Source organism: Mustela nigripes, chromosome 7 (assembly GCF_022355385.1).
Source record: "Mustela nigripes isolate SB6536 chromosome 7, MUSNIG.SB6536, whole genome shotgun sequence".
Taxonomy (NCBI): domain Eukaryota; kingdom Metazoa; phylum Chordata; class Mammalia; order Carnivora; family Mustelidae; genus Mustela; species Mustela nigripes.
The window spans coordinates 35,236,156-35,263,620 of NC_081563.1; the positions used below are offsets into that span (position 1 = coordinate 35,236,156).

General features: G+C 53.9%; 2 protein-coding genes across 2 annotated transcripts; both read left to right on the forward strand.

The window, feature by feature from the left end:
• Positions 1 to 3,144: 3,144 nt before the first annotated feature.
• Positions 3,145 to 23,826, forward strand: ASTL (astacin like metalloendopeptidase). Its single transcript, XM_059407625.1, has 12 exons — positions 3,145 to 3,190; positions 3,834 to 3,959; positions 5,620 to 5,681; positions 6,887 to 6,977; positions 7,442 to 7,559; positions 8,335 to 8,516; positions 11,115 to 11,196; positions 11,283 to 11,437; positions 16,212 to 16,601; positions 23,176 to 23,253; positions 23,406 to 23,564; positions 23,744 to 23,826. The coding sequence occupies exons 1-12, from the start codon at positions 3,145 to 3,147 to the stop codon at positions 23,824 to 23,826; spliced, it is 1,572 nt and encodes a 523-aa protein (XP_059263608.1).
• ADRA2B (adrenoceptor alpha 2B) lies at positions 23,453 to 27,122 on the forward strand. Its single transcript, XM_059405551.1, has one exon. The coding sequence runs from the start codon at positions 23,898 to 23,900 to the stop codon at positions 25,236 to 25,238; it is 1,341 nt and encodes a 446-aa protein (XP_059261534.1). The 5' UTR covers positions 23,453 to 23,897; the 3' UTR covers positions 25,239 to 27,122.
• Positions 27,123 to 27,465: the final 343 nt, after the last annotated feature.

Consider the following 27,465-nt stretch of genomic DNA (forward strand, 5'->3'; position numbering starts at 1 on the left):
AGCAGGGCTGGGGGCTGAGGCCCCTGCCCATTGGCTTTGCCCCATCCCTTCTACTCACTCTCCCCCTCCAGCCTACTCTACCTGTGTTCTTAAGTTTTTCTTTTTTTTTAAAAATTTCTTTTCTTTTCTTTTCTTTCTTTCTTTTTTTTTGTGAGAGAGAGAAAGAGAGAGAGAGATCAAGCCCAAGTAAGTGGGGGTGGGGGAGGGGCAGAGGGAGCGAGAGAGACTCAAGCAGATTCCAAAAGCAGCCCCCATGCCAGGTTCGCTTTCACCACCTTGAGATCATGACCTGAGCCCAAATTAAGAGTCTGCTGCTTAACCAACTGAGCCACCCAGGTGCCCCAAGTTTCTTGTTTCTGCCTCTCTCTCCTTCTTTCTTATTTCTTTAAAATTTTCGAATTAATTGTGGGCCTCCTGGGTGGCTCAGTCAGTCAAGGAGCCTGCTCTGGATTTTGGCTCAAGTCATGATCTCAGGGTCCTAGGATGAGCCCTGGGTTGGGGCGGGCAGGGGGTGGGGGTGGAAATGTGTACTCAGCAGGGGATCTGCTTCAGGCTTCTCTCTCTCTCTGCCCCTCCCCACCTCTCCACCCCTGTTAACGCTCTCTCTAAAATGAATAAGTAAATATTAAACAAAAAATTTTAATTGTGGGGCGCCTGGGAGGCTCAGTGGGTTAAAGCCTCTGCCTTTGGCTCAGGTCATGATCCCGGGGACCTGAGATCGAACCTTGTGTTGGGCTCTCTGCTCAGCGGGGAGCCTGCTTCCCTTCCTCTCTCTTTGCCTGCCTCTCTACCTACTTGTGATCTCTGTCTGTCAAATAAATGAATAAAAACTTAAAAAAAATGTAAATCGTGGTTAAAAATATACGATAAGTCCCTCCTTATCCGAGGTTTTGCTTTCTGTGGTTTTAGCTGCCTGTGGTCAGCTGATGTCTGGAAGCAGGTGCTCCTCCTTCTGACATATCGTTGGAAGGTCAACAGTAACCCAGCGCTCTGTCACAGTGCCGACATCACCCACCTCCCTTCCCCTCATCACGTAGGCATTTTATCACTTCACAGCATCACAAGAAGGGTGGGGTTCAGTGCAATGAGATATTTTGAGAGAAAGACCATTTATTTTAATTTTACAACATTTATTAGTTGTTAATTACAGCATTTATTAATTGTTATTCATCTCTTATTGTGCCTAACTTATAAATTACATGTTCGCATAGTTTTGTATGTATAGGGAAAAACAGACTTGTGTATCAACCACAGTTTCAGGCATCCACTGGGGATCCTGGAATGTATCCCCCGCAGAGGAAGGGGGACTACTGTATAACATGAAATTTACCACCTTTGCTATTAAAAAAAAAAATAGGGGCGCCTGGGTGGCTCAGTGGGTTAAGCCGCTGCCTTCGGCTCAGGTCATGATCTCAGGGTCATGGGATTGAGTCCTGCATCGGGCTCTCTGCTCAGCAGGGAGCCTGCTTCCCTTCCTCTCTCTCTGCCTGCCTCTCCGTCTACTTGTGATTTCTCTCTGTCAAATAAATAAATAAAATAAAATCTTAAAAAAAAAAAAAAATAGGTTCCACTCCCAGCATTCAGCCCAACACAGGGTTTGAACTCATGACCCTGAGATCAGGACTTGGGCTGAGACCACGAGTCAGACACTGAACTGACTGAGCCACCAGGTACCCCACCACCTTTACTATTTTTAATTACACAGTAACGTTAAGCATATTCAAGATCTCCAGAAAGTTTCCCTCTCGCAGAACTGCAGCTCTATGCCCATTAAATAACAGCTCCCCGTTTCCCGCTTCCCTCAGGCCCTGGCAACCAACCCTTCTACTTCCTGTCTCTGAATCTGTCTGTGTGCCTCCTCTAAGTGGAATCATATCAGGTTGGCCCTGTTGTAAAGGACTTATTTCGCTTCACAGAATGTCCTCAAGCCAAACTGCATTTCTTGACCAAGAATCTGTTTCTCTACGCAAGCAGGGTGACTATCAGGATGATTTTAGCAAGCTCTCATCAGCCGTGGCCAGTCCATGCACGTTTACACACCCTAACACCCTGCCTGGGGGGTAGGGGCATCTGTCTGTTCTCCCTGTGGCTCTGATTCCTATATTATATTTGGAGAAATGCTGGATTCCAGGCATGGCAGGATACTGAGCACACCAGCACGGTGTGGACCGTGGCTGGTGACCTTGCCTCTGCTCTGTCACTTCTCTTCACTGGGCATTGGTGGGGGAAGTCCTCAAATCCTTCACCTCCAGGATTTAAATCCAGGTGGGCCCCCTGGTGACCCAGCTCTGAGAAAGAGGCTAAGGAGCGTAGGGGGGGAGGAATGTGGGTAAGGAGCTTTAGCTTCTGATCTGTGTAATGGGGATAAATGCCAATTGTGCAAGGCTGTTGTGGGGATGACAGGGGTAGTGTCCATACAAGGGGCAGGTATCCAGAAGCTCCCTGTCTCCACATGGCAGGCTTCTCTGGGGCGCTGGTTAGGCTGGGCGTTCAGTGTGTAAACTTTCCTAGGTTCCCACATTTGGGACTGTGCACTTCCCTCTATGTAAACTAAAGTAAAAGCTTATAAAAATTAGTGACCCCTTCCTCCTTCCAGAGAGGCTGGGGGTGCCTCAGAGTCTCAGGCAGCTTTTCCCAGGTGTGAGCGCAGGGCGGCAGGGTAGGGGGCAGGAAAGGGATCTCCCACTGTTGGAGGATGAGGGCCATCCTGGAGTGCCTTTAGCACCCGTCTGTGATGTTTCCCTGCCCCCTGGTGGTGGGAGGGGACCTCAGAAGAGGCGCCCTCCGGAGTGGTACCCTCCCTCCCTGCAAGGTGCTTTGTGTCTGGTTTCTCACCTTCTCCCGGACTTCAGCCAGGTGGGAGGTATTTGACCAGGGTCCGGAAGCTCGGGCCTGGGCTGGGGGGTGGGCTGGGGGTGGGGGTGGGGAACGCAGGTAGGAGCGGTAAAGGGCTGCAGTTGGCGTTGATGGAGCTGGGCTGCAGGTGGGGTTGGTTGAGGAGTGGCTGCAGGTGGGGGCTGGAGGAGCTGCTATTTAAGGGGGTGGGTGTGGGGCGGGGGCTGGCAGCAAGGCAGGCTTGTCTTTCCAGGTGTCTGGGTTCAGCTTGCTGCGGGACCGGTGGGGCCCACCCCAGACTGCGTGAACATGGGCAGCCTCTGGCCATGGGTGCTGGGTCTGCTCTCTTTGCCAGGTAAGAGCGCTGCCTCACCCTTCTCTTCTGGAGTTTTGGTTCCAGCTACAAAGCTTGGGTATAGGAGGGAAGTGTGTGGCTGGAGCCCACAGGGATCCGAAGGATTCGAAGGGGTCTGAATAGCTCAGAAAACAGGCTTTCCAGGGACGTTCCCAGAAGTCAGTTCCAAGGGGCGCCAGGGGAGGCCTCCTGAAGATCCTGCCAGAAGGGCCTGCCTGGCAGGAGGGAGCAGGTATGGCACTCCAGAGGTCTCTGTTCTGCCGGTGTGTCAAGCTGGCCCAGTCCGAGTCCATTTTCCAGAGGTCTGGGCTGAGAAGGTAGGCAGGGGCAGGGTCCAGGCTAGCCCACACTGCTGTCACTGTGGGCATCTGAGGTCTGTCCCCGTCTCTCTTCTGCTCCTACACACAGATACTCCGAGCCAGGGGCTGCCTTTCGGAGCCCAGTGTTGGTCCCCTTAAGGGAGCTCCTTCCTCAAAGTTGTCTAGGTCTCGTCACCAGCTGGGACGGAGGACTACTTTCTGGAGGCCTGCCTTTGGGAAGGGCCTGGCTCTGGCTGTCTGATACCCCCCTCCCCACCATGTCCTATTGTCCTCTCTCGCCAATGAGGGCACCTTGGGCATCATGGGTCCCCACCTGTCCACAGGTTTGATCCTAGGAGCACCCTCAGCCTGCACTTCCCCAGAAGCCTGTGGAACCAGCTACTCAGAGGGCCTCAACCCCGAGGAGACCCAGACGTCCTGGGATAAGGACATACCTGCGATTAACCAAGGTGAGGGCACGGTATCGTCTTGGGGGGTGGAGGGGCTCTGAGTCCATGTGGTGTGGTAAGGACTGTGCTGAACACGCAGCCAAGCAGAATAAGCTGAAAAGATGCCCGTTCACTGGGCTCTAGAGGAGGAACCTTTCCTTGTTCTGTGGGCAGCTTTTAAAAAAGTCTGTTTCTGTATCTTCTCTACCGGACTGTTATTTTCTAAGAAGAGAAAAGCCTGGGTTAAAAAAAAAAAAAAAAACGGTCTGAGAAAAGTAGGGGTCTTTGGCGTACTCCATCTGGTGTTGAGTGAAGTCATTGTGGGTGTCTGAGATGTCCGCCATCTGGGGCAGGATTGTCCGCAGGTGTGAGCTGGGGGTGGGGTGGGCAAAGCCAAAGCCGCAGGAGGCCTCCTGCCTCCCTGTCTGGGGGTCTCCGCTGAAGAAAGAGGACATGGATAATCTGGGATGAAGCTGCTTGGGGGGGGGGGGACCAGACTGGAGTCCGGAGGTTGTAGTTGAAGCGTTGGGGGAACGGGGTGACTTTATCTGGAGTTATGAATATCTTCCGATGACCCTGTGGTCTGGCTCTTCTTTCTCTGTGAGGCGACCTGGAGCCCTAGCATGGCTGGGCAGGAGCAGGGCATCGTGCCACCTTTTAGTGACTGTGACTGGTCTGGAAGTAGCTAGAACCAATCTGGGGCTTCCCCGGCATTGATTTTCTTTTTTCAGCCACCATAGAGGACACTCTCAGCCAGGGCCGCTGGAGGCCCAACGGCTACCTGAGATGCACTTTACTGGGAAGCACGCGCCATCCCCAGCTGCTGGGAATGTGGGCTGCTAAGGCCTCACAGCTGAAGGCCCTTGGCCAGGGATGCCTGGGAAGCTACTCCCTCTCCTGCCCACAGTGGCTCACAAGGGCCATGGAGACAAGCGTGTGGTGCCTTTCGTGATCCCAAGCTCCTGTGGGATGAGGCTGAGGCTGTACTCCAGCAGAGCCTGGGTCTTCCTTGGTAACCCCCCCCCCCCCCCGCCCTCGCAATAAATTATTTGCAGGTACCTCGTCAGCTCAGGCTCTGTGTCTAGGGAACCCAACCTAACGCACCTCCAGGGCCAGAGTCTCTTCCAGGACTGACCTTTTAGTAAGGAGGCTGGGGAGAAGGGCTGCCAGCTGTGACTGGAGAGAGAAGCAGAGACAGGCTGATGTGGGGAGAGAGTGAGCCAGAGTGACAGACTCAGTGGGTGCCGGACGCCTTCCTTCTGTGTTGGTGTGAGCTGGAATTGGTCACATCACTGCGAGGGCCCTGGATGTCCCACAGATGGGTAGGAATTAGATGGTGGATGAGGAAGGACAGGAGACCCAGGGCGTGCTCCCAGAGGGTGGCCTGAGCTGGAGACGGGGAGGACGTAGGGGACAGCTGAAGAAAAGACTGCTCCTGATTAGCAGAGAGACTCAAACATAGAGGGAGGGGTTGGAACTGGATTTGCATGGGTTGGGGGAGCTCTGGACTGTGTTTTAACAAAGGAGAGAGGAGATCGGGCAAAGAAGCTTCATGCATGTTTGTAGATTGAAGACTTTCTCCAATCAGAAAAGCCAGACTCTGGGGTTGCTGCTGAGCCTGTCCCTAGAGTCTGGTTTCTGGTGGGGCATGAACTCACCCACATCCCTCCCTTCTTCCCAGGGCTCATCCCAGAGGAATCCCCTGAGAGCAGCTTCCTCCTGGAGGGGGATATCCTTCGACCAGTGAGTATGATCATGTACACACACAGGTGTGAATTCCCAGAGAGCGTTAGAAGACTTTGAGCCCAGCCTCTGATGTCATGTGGGCGTGATACGTGAAGGAGTCATCTCTGTTGCTCATAGTGTGATAGATATCCCTTCTTGCTAAAGTCACAGGGAATGTTCTAGTAGGAGTCAGCCAGACTGAATGGGAGGGAGGGTAACATCTACAGTGCAGTCAGCCTGGGAGGGCTTCCTGAAGGAGGTGGTTTGAGCCCTCAGGATCCAGCTTGGTATTCAATCCAGGGCAGGTGCTCAGGAAGTAATGGAATGAAGGGATGAGCAGACTGGCAGAGGGGATGGTGGGGCTGTAGGAGGTGGTGGTAGCCATGGTCTGGGATCCCCCTCTCGGGAGGGGTGGAGTCAGAAAGGGAGAAGGCTGGGAAGGAATTGGGGTGACTTGGGCGGGGGGGAGATGAGAATGCATGGTGTCTAGGAGAACAGGGCCATCTTCTAAGTGACTGGGGAGGAGAGGTATCCTCCTGAACAGGACAATGACCTGGTGAGAACAAGTTCATTTTGTTGGCTGGAGGCTGCCCACTGTTAGCCCAACGTGAGGCTGGGCTGCAGAGCCAAAGCCTGGAGCTGGTAGATGGGGCGAGGTTCCTGTCCCCGGTCACCCAGTGAAGACAGGGAGGAAGAGCAGAATCCAGTAAAAATCTGGTAGACCATGGGGCAGGACCGGTCAGGATGCCATGAAGCCCACGCCTCACAGGGTTCCGGGTGGCAGAAGGGTGGAAAAGGAGTTGCTAAGGCCATCAGCCTGAGAAGGACCCTGCCTCATCTTTCCCTGGGGGTTCAGGGATGCTTAGCTGACAGCGGGGTTTCAGGAAGGACGGGGCTGCTGCTGGAGCTCTGAGCCTTTCTGAACATGGGCACCCTGGGGAGCTGGCACTCCCAGTCAGCCTCTTTAGGAACAAGGATCGGGTTTTGTCCTTATGCTTGACGGAATAAGATACAGATCCCTTTTGTAGAAAAAGGCTCGCGTTGTGTATTGTAGTTCATCTAGCAGGCCTCCAGATGTCCCACCCTTCTGTCCCCACCCTCCTATACCTGGGTCCTGCTTCTCGGGTCTTTTGGGTCCTTTGGGGCTTGAGACGCAGCACCTCTGGGGGCAAGAAGCTTGGCTGGCCCGTGTCCCCAGCGTCCCTGAACTGCCCTCTCTTCAGAGTCCTTTCCAGGTGTTCTCAGTGAGCAGCAACAAGTGGCCTAAGAACGGGGGGTTTGTGGAGGTCCCCTTCCTGCTCTCCAGGAAGTACGGTGAGTGAGCGTGTGCGCTCCGTCCCAGGAGCTGTGGGCCTCCCTGTTCTAGACTCTTACTCCCCCGTGTAGCCTGGGCTCCTCTGGGGTTCTTCCCTCTGCCCCTACTTGCTGCCACTACCAAAGAGCCCTTCCCCAAGAAGCTTTTATTCCTGAGTGCCTCCGGAGCTGGGAGGGCTGAGAGCCCAGAAGAGCTGATGGAACAGACAGTCCTCTGTACCCCCATCACAAGGCCACACGGCCCAGGGGACAGGGACCTACCCAAGGCTGCATAGTCAGGGCCTGTCTGGGACCCAGCTTCTCTCCACCCCCACCCCCGACACTCGGGCTGCCCTTTCCTGACATTTCCATTTTGGAAATATGCTTGGAGGCTCCGTTCCCACCCTGCGTGCGGGCCTGCCAGGGGTCACAAGGGCTCCGGAGGGTCCCTGCTGGAGGCTCAGCCGTGGTGTCGCCTCCCCCAGATAAAGCCAGCCGTGAGGTTCTCCTGAGGGCATTTGCTGAGTTTGAGCGGTTCACATGCATCCGGTTTGTTGCCTACCGGGGCCAGAGAGACTTCATTTCCATCATCCCCATGTCTGGGTAAGTGCTCAGGGGCATGTGTGTGCACTCGTGCACAAGCGTGCGTGTGTGTGTGCACGCGCATGCGTGTGTGCACTGTGTGTGTGGGTTTCCTCTGCGTTCTTTGGGGTTCAGCCGGGATTCACCCAAGCCATTGTCTAAAGCCTGTCTCTGGGCCAGTCTTCCCAGGTCCAGAGCCATCCTGCCCACTGGGTGGTCTGCCGGGTGGGAGCTGGACCTACAGATACTTAGGGCAGAAGGTGGAGAAGGAGAAGGGAATACTTGACCCTCCCCACAAAACCTTCCTGTGAGGAGGCTTCATGGTCTGGGGAGGGGGTTCAGCTTCTGTGGGACCCACCTGGCCTCCGATCCGGGTTCTACCGTATAGGAGGAGCCAGCCATCTCAACTCCTGAGGCTCTCCTGCCTTCTCTGAAAGGGGGATGATGGCAGTACCCACTTCTAGCTTGTTAGGGACCAAAGATCATACGTGAAAGCATGGACTTAGGGGCCTCTGCATGGGGATGTTTGCTCAGTGCTGCTTCGTTATCGATGCTCCTTTCCATCCCTCCATCCTCCTGTGCCGCAGGCTGGGAATGGGAATTCAGTGTACCCATTTCACAGATGGCCAGGCAGTGAAGGGACTTGGGAACTTCAGGCCTAGGACTAGAATCTAGGATGGGGGCTACCTGTTGGTGCTCATTCATCTCAGGATGTTGTGGGGAAGGGGAAGGAGGTCTGGGTCTGCTCTGGATCTCTGGGCTGGTGTCTACCCCATGCGCTCTTCTGGCCCTGCAGGTGTTTCTCCAGTGTGGGACGCAGTGGAGGGATGCAGGTGGTGTCCCTAGCACCCACCTGTCTCCAGAAAGGCCCGGGCATCGTCCTGCATGAGCTCATGCATGTGCTGGGCTTCTGGCATGAGCACTCACGGGCTGATCGGGACCGCTATATTCGTATCAATTGGAACGAGATCCTCCCAGGTAAGCCAAGTTGTGCACAGCACAGGCTGGACCGAGGATCCTGGGGTGAGAGGGCATGGGCCAGGGCCTGAGCTGCCTCTCCCTTTAGAAGAGGTTATCCAGGGCACCTGGGTGGCTCAGATGATTAGGCGACTGCCTCCAGCTCAGGTCATGATCCCAGGGTCCTGGGATTGGGTCCCGCTTCAGGTTCCCTGCTCCATGGGGAGTCTGCTCCCTCTGACCTTCTCCCCTCTCATGCTCGCTCTCACTGTCTCTCTCTCAAATAAAATCTTAAAGAAAAAAGAGGTTATCCATCTTCCCCACCATCTGCCTGTCTGCCATGGGGAAGGAGGGGTTCCTACGTGGCTTTGAAACCTGGAGGTGGTCCAGATACCACTGCCCTGGGCTATAAGCCTTCCATCTGCCCACCCACAGTCCTGCCTGAGCTAGAGCATCACTATTTGCTTTGTCTGTCTGTCTCTCTCTTTAAACCTCATGGTCATAGCCAGACACTGGAGAATGGAGTTGGTGGTATCCTCTGACCCTTGTTCAGTCCTTCCTGCACCAGACACTGCTGGGTGGGCTTGGGGCAGGGGCTGTGTTCCCTGGAAGTAGTGGGCTGTGTGTGCCAAGTGTCTGATGCAGGAGGCTGAGAACAGCCCTGCAGGGGCTCAGTCCTTGTGAGCTGGGCACCAATGGGCATGGGGTACAGAGGAAGCCCAGGGAGACCACATCCCAGAAGGTGGCAGCGGCAGAGCCAGGGCTGGTCTGGGGAGTGGGCCACTGTGTTGAGCACCAGTGAGCAGGTGCTGTGTGCCGGGTATCTGATCTCAGGAATGGTGGTGTTGCTTGCTTGGAAGACCGGATTGGGGGGAGCAGGCTGAATCAGGAGGTAAGAAGAGTAGAGGCCATTGCTTCATGATGGAGGAAAGTAGAGGAACTACATGATCAGGAATTTGGTCTGGGGTAATATAGGGTAAGGGGAAGGGTTGGAAGGCTTCCTGTAGGCAGAGAACTTCTGGTGGGAGTGCCTCCTCTGCTGTTGTGAGGAGAACCAGGTGAAATGGGCGGGGGAGGGTACTCAAGAGACCAACATGCATGGAGCCCCGAAGAAAGGGTGCCATGTGGGAGGGACTTAGGTAGCACCTTACAATGAGACCAGGGATGGAGTTTGAGATCTGAGATTAGCCTAAGGAAGGGGATGATAACGGTGATTATACCCTGCAAATAGAGACTTGAATCCTTCCTAAGTGCTCATGGGATCCTTGGGAAAACTTCCCCTATGACAGAAAAACTTCAAATTTGAAAGAATGAATTCAAATGTTTTGATCATTATATAAAATAATAAAACTAAAAATTTCTTCTACTTACAAATTAAAGTCTAAAAAACAATAACCCTTTCTTTTAGCTCCAGGGTTAAAGAATTGCAGGAATTCTTAAAAAAACAAAAACAAAAACCCTAGCACAGTAGAGCTGATGGTTCTCAGCTAAATCAATTCTCAGGGAAAATATGTAGACTTAAATACTTCTATCAGTAAAAATAGAAAAAAATTAAGCATTTCAATCCAAGTTAAGAAAAAGTAAAGCAAGAAAGAATTAAGTTAAAGACCGAAACGAATGAATTAGAAAACCAAGAGCACTCATAAACTTGAGTGGTTTTCTTTTTTTCTTTCTTTCCTTTTTTTTTTTTTTTTTTTTTTTTTTTTTTAAAGACTTTTTATTTTACAGAGAGAGAGAGAGAGAGATCACAAGTAGGCAGAGAGGCAGGCAGAGAGAGTGGGAAGCAGGCTCCCTGCTTAGCAGAGAGCCCAATGTGGGGCTCAATCCCAGGACCCGGAGATCATGACCTGAGCTGAAGGCAGAGGCTTAACCCACTGAGCCACCCAGGCACCCCTCAAGTGGTTTTCTTAAGCAATTTCCCCCACTTATTAAGAATGAATAAAAATGAGAATACATTTATATTCTACACAGAACAAACTGCTAAGATATACAAACTAATGGCAGTAATGAACTGGGGTGAAGAGACTGGAGCTCAGAAAGGGTAGGAGTTGGAGGCTTATTATAGATTTCCACATCTTCTGACTTTTGAACCAGATAAATATATTGCCTATTCAAAACTGTTTAATATCTTAAGGATTTTTAAAGGGAAGGGTGAAGAACTCTCTAGAGGCAAGTATGGCAGTGACAGGGGAAAAGTGAGTGCTCCGGCAGTGGGGAAGTGCTGGACTCCAACCTAGGGGGTAGGTGTGCTGGCCCAGGGCAGAAAGAACAGGTGGCTTACTGCTGGGGAGTGGGAGTTCAAGTGCAGGTGATGGGCTGGTGGGTCTTGAGAGCTGGTTGAAGGGTAGGTGGTACTCTTTCTCTCGTGTGTGTGTGTGTGTGTGTGTGTGTGTGTGTGTGTGTGTGTTTTGAAGACACACAGTAGTGTGAGACTCTGTGGAAAGTGTAGGTTCTACAAAGACTGTTGCATCTGGGTGGGCTTGAATGGGGCAGGAAGTGGAGAACACTCTTCAGGAAATCATGAGGAAGGTCCCTAACACCTAACCCCTCCCTCTCCCACCCTCTTCCCCACCCCCGCATCACCAAGTTTTGTGGTTGTTCTCCACCCCTGCCCCCCAGGCTTTGAAATCAACTTCATCAAGTCTCAGAGCAGCAACATGTTGGTGCCCTATGACTACTCATCAGTGCTGCACTATGGGAGGTGAGGACCCCCTTTCCTTCTTCCCTTCACTGCCCTGCCAGCCCCCACTGTGCTCTGGACTCCGTTCCCTACCTGCTGGGTTTCAGGTTTGCCTTCAGCCGGCGGGGGCTGCCCACCATCACACCCCTCTGGGCTCCCAGTGTCCAAATTGGCCAGCGATGGAATCTGAGCACCTCGGACATCACACGGGTCCTCAGGCTTTACGACTGCAACCCGAGTGGCCAAGGCCCCCGTGGTGGAGGTGAGTGACGAGGGGCAGGGTGATCTGAGGAATCTCGAGCAGGTTCCTCTGTGGAGGGTGGCGTTCATGAGGGTGAAGTGGTAGGACTGAGGTTGCAGAGGTGAGCAGGGCAAAATTGTCAGGGGTTCCATACAACGGATTTAGAGAAAGTATTTGAAAATTCTTATGATTAAAAACTCTTAGTGAATAGAAATAGAAGTCATTTTTTTAAAAGACTTTTTCATTTACTTGACAGAGAAAGACGGCAAAAGAGGGAACATAAGTAGGGGGAGTGTGAGAGGGAGAAGCAGGCTTTCCATAGAGCAGGGAGCCAGATGCGGGGCTTGATCCCAGGACCCTGGGATCATGACCTGAGCCAAACAAAGGCAGAGGCTTAACGATTGAGCCACCCCAGATGTCCATAGAGGTCACTTTCTCAACCTTAACATGGGTATCTACCAAAAATCCAGAGCAAAAATCATGTTTAATGTAGAAGTGCTAAAATCAGGACCAAAACAAGTTTTTTCACTATTGTCCTGTCTGTTTGATGCTGTAGTGAAGGTCTTAGCCGTTGCAGTACAGCAAGAGAAATAATGAAAAGTCTGAAGACTGGGAAGGAGGCAAAAACGGTCACTGCTCATAGATGACAATTATCTATATTGAAAGCAACAACACCTATTAACAAACTTTTGGAAACAATAGGAATTTTCTTATTCTGTAAAGATTCATTTTGGAGAGGAGGGTCAGAGGGAGAAGAAGAGAGAATCTCAGGTAGGCTTCCCCTAAGTCTGGTGTGTGGTTTGACACCATGACCCTGAGATCATGGCCTGAGCCGAAACCAAGAATGAGATGCTTAATTGAGCCACCTAGGTGTCCCAGCAATAAGAATTTTAAAAGACCGTTGTATAGAAACTTCTTGATGATTACATCAATAGTTGGAAAACATAAGAAAAAAAACATTATAATAGCAATAAGGTCCCAAGGATCAATCTGACAGAAATTCTGTAAAAAGTTCTATGGAAAATTAACCTTCATTAAAATCATGAAAGATTCTTAAATACATAAGAGATACGTATCCTGTTCATTAATAAGAAGACAATGTAAAAGTGTCAATTCTGATTTATAGAGTCTGTCAGTTCCTACTGAAAATCCCAAGAAGCTTTTTGGCAATCTTGACCAGGTGATTCTAAAACTTATATGAAAACACAAGAGGCAGGATGCCTGGGTGGCTCACTCATTTAAGCATCTGCCTTTGGCTCAGATCATGATCCCAGAGTCTTGGGACTGAGTCCCATGTTGGGCTCCTTGTCCCACAGGGAGCCTGCTTCTTCCTCTGACTGCCACTCCTCCTGCTTGGGCCATCTCTCTGACTAGTAAATAAAATCTTTAAAAAATTAGAATACAAAAGGCAAATAGCAAAGATACTCTTGAAGAAAAATAAAATGGAGGGACTTGCCCTACCAGATATCAAGATATATAGTTTAAAAAATTTGTACAAATGTATCCATATAAAATACATACAGGAAATGTATGTACATAAAAATGTGTCTAGGATAGACCATTGCTCATTGAAACAGAACGGGGAGTCCATAAGTGACTTCTACTCAGAAGTGGAACCTTGATGAAGGGGTGCTGCTGTGATCATTAGGGAAAGGATAGACTAGTCACTGAGTGGCTCTCAGATGACTATATAAAAATTCCCAACTCATGCACAAATTCCTCTCAGATATATACAAGACTTACATATAAATAGAATAAACTTTAGGGGGAGAAAAAAACATAGTAAAAACCTTCATGACCTTGGGATAGGTAAGGATTTCTTTAAGACACAAAGGAACCCATAAAACTAGAAAGATTCATGAATCCAACTACACTAAGATCTCCTATGTAGTTATTCTAGTAAAACTGCTAATCAAAAGACAATGTTACAAGTCAGAAGAGGGCTTTTGTAACACATAATTAATTGTATCCCAAATACATAATATATGTTATATAGTTAATATACATGATAAGAAAAAGCTGGAAGTACAAAGTAGAAAAACAGAGACCAAACAAGCACCTCACAAAGGAAACCAAATGAGAAGTAAACACAAGCCCTTCAGCTTCCCTCATGTGTGTGTGAGCGTCCCTAATCCTAGCTCCAGGAAACTGCCCATCTATGGTCTGTCTCTCTAGGTTTGCCTCTTCTGGAAACTTCATGTAAATGGAATCCTGCAGTATAGGATCTTTTTTGAATGGCTTCTTTTACTTACCATAATGTTCTCAGGGCTCATCCATATGGCATCATGTAGGAGTCCTTCATTCTTTTATTGTCAAGTTATATTTGACAATTGTATGGACATATTGTCCTATGGACATATGACATTGTATGGACATATTGTATGGACATAGGACATTTTGTTCGTCAGTTGAGAAAGATATTTGGGTTATTTCTACTCTTGAGCTATTATGATTAATGCTACTACAGACGTTTGTATATCAGATTTTATGTGAACAGGTGTCTTCCTTTGGATATACACTTAAGGATAGATTACTGGGTCCTTGGTAACTCCAGATTTAAGGGCTAGGTTTCTCCAAATTGGCTGCACCATTTTTCACCCCCATGAGCGTGTATGACAGTTCGAATTTTCCCATGTCCTTGCCAACACGTGCTATTTTCTATTCAGACTACATCCATCCTAAGTGGGTATGAAGTGGCATCTCTCCTTGTTTTGATTTGCATTTCCCTAATCTCTTCATATACGTCTTGGTCATCTATATATGCTCTTCGAGAGCATATGTGTTTAAATCCTTATACCACCTTTTCATTGGGGTTGTCTTTCTATTGCTGAGTTGTAGGCAGCAATTTGTGTATTCTTGATACATGTCCCTGATCAGACTTGTCATTTGGAAATATTTTCTCGCATTCTGTAGGTTGATGGTGTCCGTTGAATACAAAAATTTTTAATCTTGATGGGGGTCTAACATCTCTATCCTTTAATTGTGCTTTTGGTGTCCTATCTAAGTAGGCTTTGCCTAACCCAAGTTCCTGAAGATTTAATCCTAAGTCTTTTGCATGTGAGTATCCAGTTCTAGCACCATTTCTTTTTTTTTTTTTTTTTAAAGAAATTTTATTCATTTTATTTGATAGAGAGATCACAAGTAGGCAGAGAGGCAGGCAGAGACAGAGGGGGAAGCAGGCTCCCTGCTGAGCAGAGGGCCCGATTCGGGGCTCAATCCCAGGACACGGAGATCATGACCTGAGCCCAAGGCAGTGGCTTAATCCACTGAGCCACCCAGGCGCCCCCTAGCACCATTTCTTATGCTATTCTTTCCCATACATCACATCACATACTATATACTTTTTTGTTTTGTTTTGTTAAAAAATAGATGATGTGGCAAGAGCTTGGTGGGTATTCTAGAGTTTGGACTACTATGAGGACAGCAGGTTTATCATGATGGTAGATATTCAAGCCTGTTTGGATGCTGAAATGATGACCCAATGGAGAAGGGAAAAAAATGCACAGCTCAGAGGGAATAATATCTAGAACATTTGGGTAGGAGCTGCCCTTGGTGGTTGGGTCTCTGAGAACATGTCTGAGATTCCTTGGACCTAATGAGAAGGGAGATTGGATCGGACCTAAGCTTGCATGTAGATCTTAATATGCTGATGTATGGGCTTCTGAGGGTTTTAGTCACAAAGCATGACATGAGGTCACTGGCCTAGAGGTTGGGGAGAAGGCGATGGATGTGAAGGGAAAGGCATGATGCTGCGGTCTAGTTGGCAGGAGAAGAACCCAGCTAGAGCTACCTCATAGTGCGGTCGGTGGTGCCGGGGCAGCTGGCAGCCAGGGGGAGGCACAGCGTCGGTCGGCAACTTGGTTCTCCAGGACTGGGATTTTGTGGGCAAGGTGCTTGAGGAGTCCTTGCAGTGAGGGCTGTGGAGCCCAAGGTGGTTGTGTAGAATGGTCTGGAAGTGAGGAGGTGGCAGAGCTGGAGTGGAGCAGGAATTGTGATACTTAAACAAGAGAGCTGAGAAGAACAGGAGCGGGTGGCCAGGAGCGGAGATGGCTGCTGTGGTGGTCTCTGGCACTGCCCGGTGTAGGGGAGCGAGCTGGGACCAGGAGGGGGAAGACTGCTGTTTGAAGCAGATCAGTTCTGATACGGTCAGTGTCTGTCAATGGAAGGTTGGGCTCCTTGTGAAGCCTTCTATGCATGGGTGGGTGCGACAGGGGCGAGAGGCAGCACCAAGGTGTGGTAGAAGGGTCTGGCCAGCTAGAACTTGGGCTTAAGATGAACAGTTGTCTAAAACTCTGGGACCCTGGTCCAGGAGTGGCCGTGAAGAGCGAGGCAGCCCTGTCTTGCCGAGTGCATGTGCCCGACCGTGATGGAGGTAGTTACAAGTGCGAGAGGAATTTTGCAGAAGACCTCAAAAGTGGGGGGAGAGGCAGGGGGTCACTCAGTATAGAGGGCCCAGGAGGTGGGACAGTGCTCTTGGTGCCGTCAGCCCTTGGCTCTCCAGTGCATTGACCGTCAGCAGCCTAGGGAACGGGTGGGAGATCGTGGAGGACGCCCATGGCCTGACTTGCTGGTGGGGACTAATGAGACCAAGAGGGGAGGGAACAGGATGGTTCTGTGGTCCTTGTCTTTCAGTGGGAGTTGAGAATATGGGTCTTGAAGGTGTTGAGCGGGGTGTGGTAGGCGGTCTCCAGTAAGCTGTGCACAAGGAGGCTGGCTGATGGCTCCGGGGCTCTACAGTGGGGTGGTGCCTTTTCCTTCGATTCTGGGACATAACCTCCTGTCTTTCCTGCTGCAGGATTCCAGCCCCACAGTGATGGTAGGAGCCCTACTCCTGCCCCTAGACCATCCCTGCAACGGCTTCTGAAGGCATTGTTGGCAGAATCTGGGAACCCCGACACCAGTGGCCCCAAGGCAGGAGGCCGACATGTTGCTGCAGGGCCCCGAGAGAGCTCACATAGCTGGGAGCTCCCTGCGCAGAGGAAGGTCACTGTGGGGGCCTCTGCAAGGCTTCCTCAGACCCCAGCTTCTTCCCTGAACTCCAGGCCTGGAGCAGGTGTTCCTGGTGTTCTAGAGATGTCCCGACTGGCCCAAGCACCCTCTGTACCCCCAACCATATCTCCAGAGGCAGAAGGCCAGCTAGTGCCTATCCAGGATACTTTGGGGAACCCAGATCTGCCAGGAGCAGGTATACCTGAAAGTCCTTTCAGGGGGACGCCCAGAAGTCAAGCCTGTGGCTTCTGTCCCCAAGGGGGAAGGGCAACTTCTGCCTAGAAGAGCAGGGTTGTATAACCCCTGGCCTTTCTGGGCAGTGTCTGGTCTTCCAGCCCTAATTTAGCTACCCTGTCTGAGGCCTAGGACTCTCCCTCTGCCCCTTCCTTCCCCATGTGTTCTCCTGAGGGCTCCTGGGGACAAAGGGAACTTCTAGGTCTATCAGGGGAAGACAGGCCTGTCAAGAGATGCCTGGCTCTGCCTGCTCTCAGCTTCTGCCCTAGCCCTGGAGGCTGCTGGGAAGGGGAGAAGATACTCTCCAGGGCTCCAGAACTCTGGGAGTCCTGTAGGTGAGTTTCAGCTCCCCCAGCATGCTCAGGTTCTGCCCCTCTTTCAGGCCTGGACTCGGGGAGCCTGTAGCTAGAACCCTGGGAATGGCCTCACATCCCTGGTGTTTGAGTGCTCGGAATCTGTAGCCTCCAGCTCCACCCCCCCCAGGGGATTTCAGCTTGTTCCCCTGCAGTGCAGGGAGGTTCCAGTGACAGGAATGTTATCCCAGGCGGTGAGGAGGCAGGGGAGGAGGCCTCCAGCACTGCACAGTGGGGGAGCTCAGCAAGAAGGGGAGGCCCTGGACCTAGGACTCAAACCTCCTCTCCACCCTGCTTTCTGTTCCCAGGAGCCCTCCCCCACTCCCTCCACCAGCCAGGGGCTTGGTCAGAGTCAAGTTGGGAGTCCCTGGCTGCTGGGAAGGGACTGGGGTGGGTGGGTGTGTGTGTGTGTGTGTGTGTGTGTTCGTTCAACCTGTTTTCCTTCCTTCAGCAAAGCCCTGTCCTTCCCTCCTGTTGCTGGGTGAAGGCTATTCCAGGAGTGAAGAAAGTTGGTGGGGGGGTGGGGCGTGCTTATAGGCCAGGAGCCCCTTAATCCTGGAGAGGCACTATTCTGGTTCCCTGTCGAAAGCCTGTGGAAGCCTTGCTTGGAGTAGGGGGTGGGGGGAGTAGGAGCCCGTGTCCCAGCCCTGTGGTGCCAAGTGCCTCAGATATTCTGTGGGAAGGCAGAAATAAAAATTGGGTATTTGCTCCAGGAACCGGGTGCTGAGCTGTGCATGAGTCCATGTAACCCTGCTGACTGACCTGGGGGGGAGGGGGACTTCAGGGCCTTATACCCACTTCCCGGATTGGGGTGGGAAGAGGGATTCAGGGCAGCAGAAGGGCAGGGCTGAGGCTTGTGGTGTTTCAGTGCTGGGGAGGATCTTGGCCTTTGCCTGCCTCCTGGGCCCAGTCTGGGGACGAGAGGCTATGCTCCGGGGTGGGTGGAGCCTCTGCCCTCAGTTCATCTTGGGTTTCTGTCTTGAGTCTGGGATTTCCTCAGACTGAGCAGGGGCCTGGTCTCCGGTATTAGCCTCAGGGAAAGATCATGGGTTCGGGAACACTTGATCCCTCTGCTTGACCCCAGGCAGGAGAGGAGAGGGGCTGAGTGAGCCTAAAGGGAGCGAGGAGTGGCTCTGGCCCTGTTCCCACCAGGGTGACCATTCCCCTGGGAGATTCCCAAGTGGAAGATCGGGAGCCTACACAGCAGCCCCCTTGATCAGAGAAAGATCCATCTGTGGGTTTCTTTCCGTGTTAGAGCCAGGCTTCTGGCTCTGAGCTGGGCTTTCTTGGTGGCCATGCTACGTCAGAGGCCGTGAGGAGCTTTGTGCCCTGGAGGCCCTCCCAGCTCTCAGACTGCCTGCCATTAGCCTCCATTAAGATATGGCTTTTGGATTCTCCAGAATTTGGGTTCTCTAGGCCATAGGGTTGGCCGAGCCTGGTGGCTCAAGGTGAAGAGTGCTTCCCCCCCTCTTCTTTGGGGGTGAGCAGGGTCATCACCAGGGCTATTCTTACCCTTCTGCCCTGAAGCCAGCTGTCACTACAGACCCTATTCCCCAGGCCTGTTCCACAAGCCCCACCCTGCCCGCGTGGTCCAGCCTTGGTTCAGCCCCTGAAGCCCTGGTGTGGGGATTATGCCATGGATGGGATGCTGGCTGTTAACCAGAACCCGGTGGCTAGCCACCCATCCCGGGGTCCGTGGCCTATTCCCTATTCCCTAATTCCCAGCCACATAATTACATGGCCTCACTCATCAATTTATTCACTTATTCGACAGACTCTGTTGAATTAGATGCCAGGCTGGCTCAGCTATGGGCACTGGAAGTAGCATGGTGAGCAAGGCAGGGTTTCCATTCTTGTGGAGTTTATTTGGGGGGTGGACAAAGGATGGACAGTAAATAAAAGAAGTCCTCAGGGATTTATAAGTGATGGAGGGTGTTCCTTTAGGATGTTGGCATTGCAACTGGAATCTGAATGATAGAGACTACTCTGAACAATCCAAGGAAATAGCCAGTGCAAAGGCCCTGAGGCAGGAGGGAGTTAAGGTTGGAGTGGAGGGATGATATATGGTAGGGCAGGGGAGGCTGACAGGGCAGGGATAGAGAGGGGTGATTTTATTCCAAGAGCAACAGGGAGCAGCTGCTGGAGGATTCTAAGGAGGGGAGTGATAAGATAGAAGCTTTTAAAAGCCTTCCTGGATACTCCGTGGAGAGTAGATTAGAAGCAGGGAGAACAGCAGGGAAGCATTATAGCTGTGCAAGCCAGAGCAATGGGACTGTGGGAGGGGGTGGAGTGGGGGATTCTGGAACACGCTTTGACAGTTAAGGCAATCACATTGCTTACAGGATGCAAGGGGTGAGGGGACCACATACAGCACGGCATGGAGACCTCAGGAGGTGAGGGAGGGTATGGGCTGAACGAGGCTGGAGTTCAGGGCAGGAAATGGACTTCAGGGCATCCTCAGCATCTAGGTGGGAGTTATGGGGCTGGATGAAATTACTAAGTTTGGGTCCAGAAGACAAGGGACCCCAGGACTAACAGGGGTGCTGTGACCTGAGCGCAGCACTATTAGTGTTTTGTACCTCATAATAGTTTGTTGCAGGGGCTGTCCTTTACTTTGCAAGACGTTCAGCAGCATCTTTGGCCTCTACCCACTAGACTCTAGCAGCAGCCCCTTTCCTCCTGTTGTGACCATCAAAAATGTCTCCAGGTGCCACATTGCCCAATGTTCCTGGAGGAGAAGGGGGGGAAATATCCCGCTCAGTGAGAATCCGTGATTGGGAGTTTGGGGGAGAAAAGGAGGCCAAGAAAGAAGGGGTGGTCTCGAGCCTGCCGTGTTCTCAGGGAAGGGAGCATTCTGTGGTCTAAAATCTTGCTGAGAAATTAGGAGGATACACTTGACGTGGAGTCAGGAGTCACGAATGACCCATCAGGAATAGATTCAGTGGAGGGCAGGGTGTGAGGGGGGTAGAGATTGTACAGAGAATGGTTTAAGATGGTGGCAGTGGCAGGTGGCATAGAGGGCTTCTCAGGGGAGGGGGCGTAACGCTGGAGGGGGTGACTGCAGGAGCAGAGTCCTGGAGGATAGGAGAGGGTTTGAGATCCTTGCAGAGGTCTTGCCTTCCCAGCAGAACTGGAGCTTGGGTGAGTGAGTCTGGGGAACTTCCTGCCTATGGGCCTTCATCTTCTAGGTTGGAGGCCAAGTCACGTCCTGGAGTGGGGGAGGGTGTGTGGGCGAGAAGGATGAGCGGGCTACTGATACTGGGAGGGGGCGTGGAAGGTGAGTACCCTAAGGAAGTCTGAGATGTGTGGTCATGCCCTTAAAGGAGGCCAGTCGATTCTGGGAGTGTTTCGCTCCAGAAGGAGCAGCTGCTCCGGCAAAGCCAGGTGGCTGATTGAGGTCTGCCCAGGGTTGGGGTTTTGTCAGGTGAGGTGCACTGGAGGAGAGGGTTCCAGACTTGCATCATGGAGGGCATGAATCAAGGGACTGGGAAGGTGGGGAGATTGGGGCTAAGGGGTGGTGTGAGGAGAGGGCCCTAGGGATTTGAAAAGTGGGGGCTTCTGGGGAGAGCCAGGGTGTGAAGCCCAGTTGGGCCCCAGTCCCATGGAGCCCTGGCACAGGAGAATCTGGGGCCAGTCTTGGCACTCGGGCCTGGATACGAAGCTCCAGGGCTTTCAGCTAAGGTATCCCCATGTCCCTAAATGTTCCCATGTCTTTGGAAAAGATGGTACTAGGTAACCTCCCCCCATCCCTTTCCAAGGGCATCCTCTGGGGATACCTTCATTTGGGCAGTACTGGGGAGAGGCTCATGTATGTCCCCCACTGGGGCCAGGCTGTCACTCCCCCTCCTCATTCAGGGACCTTGGCCAGTAGTGGGGACAGAGAAGGGATGTGTGCTGCCATCCACCAGCCTCTCAGTACTTCTCTGGGTGTGACCGTGGTACTGTGTACATGGTGTCAAAGAACTTGGAAAGCAGGGTACCTCTTTCTCCCTGGAAGGGCGGTGGGTGAGAGGTGAGTGGACCTTGGAGAGTGGGAGGGCCACCAAGCACAGAAGTAGCAACCAGCTCCTGGGAAGGACCGGAGATGTGGGAGCTCAGGGCACGTCCAGGGACCACTAGGTAAGCTGGTGCAGCCAGGATGGCAGGCCAGTGCCCTGCTGGCGCTGCTCTGGGGCAGCTCCTACCACTGGTGGAATGGAATGACAATGGAAGGTCAGCTCTAGCTTGGGAATAGCTGAAGCTATGGCCTGAGGCTCAGTTTCATGCAGGGCTGGAGCCAGCAGGCAGCCCCGGAAGGTGTGTATGGGGGAGAGAGCTGCAGAGAAGGTGGGAATCAACTTATGTAATGGCTTCCACTGCCCCCAAGAGCCCACTGCACATCTGGGAGGTGGGGCTGGGAGGCGGCAGCAGGTGACACAGACCCTGGGGCTGTGGCTGAGCCTCACAGATGCCTGTAGACTGTCCCTGGCTGTCCCCACTGGGGTTTGGGCCCGGTAGGGCTTGACACTTGGTGGATCCAGAGCTGGCTGCCTGTTTGGGGAAGGCCCAAGTGGAGGGAAGGGGCAGGGGACAGAGTCTGAGCAGCTCTGACCACAGCTCCTTCGGGATCCTGGTGCCTTTCGAGGAAAACTTGGGCCAGGAAACAAAGGGCTGATGCTGACTGCAGTGTCTGGGGAGACACCCTTTGGCCCCCCAGTGTGAGTGTGGTTGGAGATGGTGAGAAAGTGGTCCCTCAGGCCAGCCTCCGGGAGGGGGCTGCTAAGGCCCCTCCATCTCTGGTCAGCCCAGCCAGCAGGTGGGGGTGAGCTGTAAAGCCTGTCTCTGGAGGGGCTGACCTCTCCCACCATCAGGCTGTGGGCGCTCAGACTTCACAAAGGTGCTGAGTAAGGTGGCAGGAGGTGGGGACAGCCCTCGCTCAAGGAACCCTTCCACCCCTGCTGTGTGAGGCTGGGGAAGGGTGAGACATTGTGGGCACTGTGAGGTCATTCTCTGGTCTCATGAAGACGGAGCAGGGAGGCAGGAAGGTCCAGCACGCACGCTATCTCAAGTCCTGGTCCGAGGAGCCCTACTTTTCGGGGTGGCTTGATGCTTATTTATACAGAGGATGTCCTGCAGAGACACGGGCTATAAATACAAGGCCTGGGGCATGACATCAGGGGCTCTAGGAGTGGTGAAAAAAATGTGCTCTTGAGGCTGCCCAGGCTGGTGCTGGTGGCAGTGGCCACAGGGAGAGTAGGGCCAGGGGTGCCAGAGGGGGAGCCTAGGTTCTTGGAATCTAGCATGGGGACGCGATGGGGTGGGGTGATTCATCTGAAATTTCTTACCCAGCTCCTTCTACAGCCACTCCAAGAGGGGTGTGACTATGGGGGGAGAGTCCGCAGGAATGCGGGGTGTGTGTGTGTGACAACATAGTCAAAGTGATGCTCCTCCCTGCCTACCTGCCCCTGAGACCTACTTTTTCTCTGAGCTGTGTTAAAAAGCTTGAGATTGCATGATCCCAGAGTGCTGGGATCGAGTCCCACATCGGGCTCTCTGCTCAGTGGGGAGCCTGCTTCCTGCTTCCTCCGTCGCTCTCTCCGCCAGCCTCTCTGCCTACTTGTGATCTCTGTCTGTTAAATAAATAAATTAAAAAGAAAAAAAGCTGAGATTGGAATCCAAGCCAGTTTTCGTCTTACCTCTTTGCCCTTAGTGGAGGAAACCGAGGCAGCGGTGGGGTTGGGGTGGGGGCGTACAGCTGAAGTCCTTAATCTTTGAGCACTCCTCCGCCCCACCAGCCTAGGGAACCTCAGTGCACGCAGAGCGCGGCGAGGACTACCGACACGCGGGCGGCAGCAGGGGGCGCTCGCAACCCGGCCACGCGCGCCTCCCCGGGGCTCTGCAGACCCGACGGAGTCCGTTCGGGGCAAGAAAGCGCTTGGGGAAGGGGCTCCGACAGTCTCCCGGTTCCCTCCTACTCCTTCCACTCGGCTTCCTTCTCGAGCGCCGGGTAGGTGGTGTGGTTCAGTGCGCTGCAGTGCCCCAACACACCCACCTAGCCTCTCCCTGGGTCTCCTGCGCGGCGGGAGGAGCGATCAGCCGGAGCCCACGGTCCTCGATCCCGGTGCTCCGACCAGGTCTGCAGGCGAGAAGTCCCGCCTCGGCCCAGCTCCCCGCCGTGAGAACCAGCCCTTCCATTTCTGCAAGGATCCTTCCCGGAGTCCCGAAGACCCCAGATGACGGTCTCTCGGACCTCCGGTGGCTCGGAGGCCGGGAAGAAAACGGGTAGGAGAGCCAGGGCGGAGGCCCGAGGCGCGGGGAGGCTGCGGCCGGAGAGTCCTCCCTCCGGCGCACCTTCCACCCATCCTGGGTCCGCCCGCCCGCCCCGCCTCCCTCCCCTCCTCCTGCTCCCGCCTCCAGTCTCCTCCCTCCTCCAGCGCGCTCGCTCTCCTCCCATTCCCCTGCCGCGGCCGGCTGCCTGCAGGCGCGGCTCCCGGCTAGAGCCAGCGAGCGGAACCGGCGCCTCGGCCTCTGCGCCGCCTCCCACCATCGGTGGCGCGACCCCCCGGCCGACCCGCCGGGCCCCGCGTCCCAGCGTAGGTCCAGCAGCCTCAGAGCGGGAGGGCGCAACTTTCCCCCGGTCCCGGGGCGGGGCGGGGACGGCAACGGGACAACTTGGAAAACTTCTCCGAGGGTGACGGCAGGGACGCCGGGTGCTGGTGGAAGAGGATGTAGGAGGGCGGTGGCTGGCCCCAGGCATCCCTCGATCTTCTAGGCCCCCGTTCGGCCTGGCCATGGGGCTCCAGCGCCTTCCGCGCCGCCAAGGGGTTGATCCTCCCGTCTAGCCTAGCTGGGTAGGACAGTGCTGTCGCCCGCTGAGCACGCGCTGGGCGAGCGGCGTCCCCTCTGGCCGCGCGTCCCGCCCCGCCATGGACCACCAGGAGCCCTACTCGGTGCAGGCCACCGCGGCCATCGCGGCGGTCATCACGTTCCTCATACTCTTCACCATCTTCGGCAACGCGCTGGTCATCTTGGCTGTGCTGACGAGCCGCTCGCTGCGCGCCCCGCAGAACCTGTTCCTGGTGTCGCTGGCCGCTGCCGACATCCTGGTGGCCACGCTCATCATCCCCTTCTCGCTGGCCAACGAGCTGCTGGGCTACTGGTACTTCCGGCGCACGTGGTGCGAGGTGTACTTGGCGCTCGATGTGCTCTTCTGTACCTCGTCCATCGTGCACCTATGCGCCATCAGCCTGGACCGCTACTGGGCGGTGAGCCGGGCCCTGGAGTACAACTCCAAGCGTACCCCGCGCCGCATCAAGTGCATCATTCTCACCGTGTGGCTCATCGCAGCCGTCATCTCCCTGCCACCGCTGATCTACAAGGGCGACCAAGGGCCCCAGCCCCGCGGGCGCCCCCAGTGCAAACTCAACCAGGAGGCCTGGTACATCCTGGCCTCCAGCATCGGGTCCTTCTTCGCACCCTGCCTCATCATGATCCTCGTCTACCTGCGCATCTACCTGATTGCCAAACGCAGCCACCGCAGAGGTCCCAGGGCCAAGGGGGGCCCCGGGGCAGGTGAGTCCAAGCAGCCACGCTCAGTCCCTACGGGGACTTCGGCCAAACTGCCTACCCTGGTCTCACTGGTGGCTTCTGGGGAGGCCAATGGGCACTCTAAGCCTACTGGGGAGAAGGAAGAGGGGGATACCCCTGAAGATCCCGGGACCCCTGCCTTGCCACCCACCTGGTCAGCCTGTCCCAACTCGGGCCAGAGTCAGAAGGAAGGTGTGTGCGGGGCATCTCCAGAGGAGGAAGCTGAAGAGGAGGAGGAGGAAGAGGAGGAGGAAGGCAAGCCTCAGGCCTTACCAGCCTCTCCTGCATCGGCTTGTAACCCACCCCTGCAGCAGCCACAGGGTTCCCGGGTGCTGGCAACCCTACGTGGCCAGGTGCTCCTGAGCAGAGGTGTGGGCACCGCGAGTGGGCAGTGGTGGCGGCGGCGGGCACAGCTGACTCGGGAGAAACGGTTCACCTTTGTGTTGGCCGTGGTCATTGGTGTTTTTGTGCTCTGCTGGTTCCCCTTCTTCTTCAGCTACAGTCTGGGTGCCATCTGCCCGCAGCGCTGCAAGGTGCCCCATGGCCTCTTCCAGTTCTTCTTCTGGATTGGCTACTGTAACAGCTCGCTGAACCCTGTCATCTACACTATCTTTAACCAGGACTTTCGCCGTGCCTTCCGAAGGATCCTTTGCCGCCAGTGGACCCAGACGGCATGGTGAGCCACCTGCCTGCCGCCCGCATGGGGTTGGTGCCAGGTGGCACCCGGGCCACTCTGATTCTTGCCCTCTTTGTGGCCACCTCCCTGGGGCTTTCTGGTTCCTGCCTGGGTCTAGCAGGCCTCATCTTGGGAGCCCCCTGAGAGGGGTGGGGGCAGGGGTGCTCACCAGGGTCCATTTGAAGCCTCCAAAGCCAGGCCAGGATAGAGCCCTTCCCTCCCAGTATCCCAGACCCCTGCAAGCCAATGGGAGGGCTTTCCTTCTTCAAGGACTCTGCGTTCCCTGGCTGGTCACTTGCTTGTGTTTGTTTCGCATCTTCCCTGGGTAGAGAGCAGGAAGCCAGCCTGCCACTTTTCCCAGAGGCACCTGCCGCTGAGGGGGAGGCAGGATTGAGGGATCCACACTGGATGTCTGTGGTCCCTGTCAGGCGCTGGTTAGGGGGGTGGTGGTGGTTATGGTCTGGCACTGCTTCTGGGCCTTCTTCCCTTTCCATCTACTTTTGGATTCATAGCTCCTTTAAAGGCCAGAACCTTTTCTGGAATCATTTTCTTCACCCGGCCCCCCTCTGGGAGGTGGGCGTGTGCCGGTGGATGCCTCGCCTTGGTGGGGCGGTCTGGGGGCCTAGCCTCTGCCTCAACGGGAGATCCCTGATCACTAGCATTCACCTCCTGCAAAAACCCGGCGACGGTGGCTTGCCGCCCACTTGCTGCAGGGAGATGAAAGGCTTTGCAGAAAGCTTTGAGTGCCATGGGGGAACACTCTAGAGAACCAGAAAATGTGATTATTTGGTGATATAAAAATCTCCTTCCTCTGTGTTTACCACCACCTGTCTTCCTGTATAGACTTTAATTCTGTGCCTGGGGTGTGTGAATTCTTACCCCAAACTGGAAGTGGGGAATGGTAGAAAGAACCACTATTTCAGTCAAAGGATTTTTCGAGAACATGTTCTCACACCTCCAAGGGTTTAGTTATTATGCTGCGTGACAACTTCTTGACGTTTTCACCCACACCACCAAGGGGCTTTTCAGTGACTTGGGCCCCCCAGTTGGAGAAAAGTCTTTTGTCATCAAGCAAGCTAATAGCTTTCCCAAGAGGGCTAAAAATACCCATGCCATGGGAGCAGTCTGGGATGAGAGCCTGGGGTGGGTGATGGAGACCCCCAGGTGGGCTGCTGGGGACTCCTGTGGGAGCCTCCCACCAGAGCACATAGGCAGGTCTCCACGTTCCCAGTGGGCCCCTGTGATGTCTAAGCAACCCTCTTTCAGATGGGATGGGGGCCAGCTGGCCATCTCTGACCCAGCCACGTTGCTCCATCCCATGGATGGGGCTCCCGGGGCCTCTTCCTCTTGATTGTCACCCCATTCCTCGGACCTGGCACCCAGAACACCGGGGAGCATTTGAAAGACGTTTCCCATTCTCCAAGGAGTGCCTGGCTTGGACGTGAAGCCAGCAGGCAGCTAGCATGGGCCTGGGGCTGAGAAGCACAGGCCCGGTGGGCACTCTGATGGGCCTGGCCGGATCTGGAGAGGCGCCGAGAGAGTTTTCTGGGGAGGAGAGAATAGAGGGGACCAAAGAGAGTCCTTCCTGGAGAGAGGGGCTGTCTAGATCCTTCCTCAGTCTCAGGACTGAGTCTCAGGACTCCTTCCTCACCTCAGGGTGAGGCTAGGGCGTGGCTTTGGGGCCAGACTGCTGAGGCTGGGCCCAAGGGAGTGGCTGACTTGTGACATCTGCTGGCTGGTCTTGTGTGTGTCCCATGGGACTTGTGCTATTGTGGTCACCTGTGCCCCTCCCCCCCACCTTGTTGTGATATGCAGGTGTTTGTTGTCATTGTTGTTTTTTTTTTTTAAGTCTGAGCTATTTTATCAATAAAGGATATTTTGTAATAAGTGAGCTGTGTCCTTGTTGCCCAGAGCTTGGAGGAGTAATCATTATTTCTCAGCTATGCGGGTATCTCTAAGCATGCGTTACCCCCCCGGGGTCTGTGCCCACCTGCTCGCCTGCTTTATCCACTCAGCATCCCTTATCATTACCAGCCAGTGGGACAACAGTGGCCAGAGAAGCCTGAGACTGGCCGTCTGGCTAAGGGAGAAGGAGGACTTCTAGGAGGAGGGGGCCTTGGGGCTGGGTCTTGGGGGAAGAGCTAGAGTATATACCAAGAAGCAAGACAGGAAAGGTGTTTTGGGCAGTAGACAGCATGTGCAAAGGGTGCGTCTGGCGGATTTGTGACAGT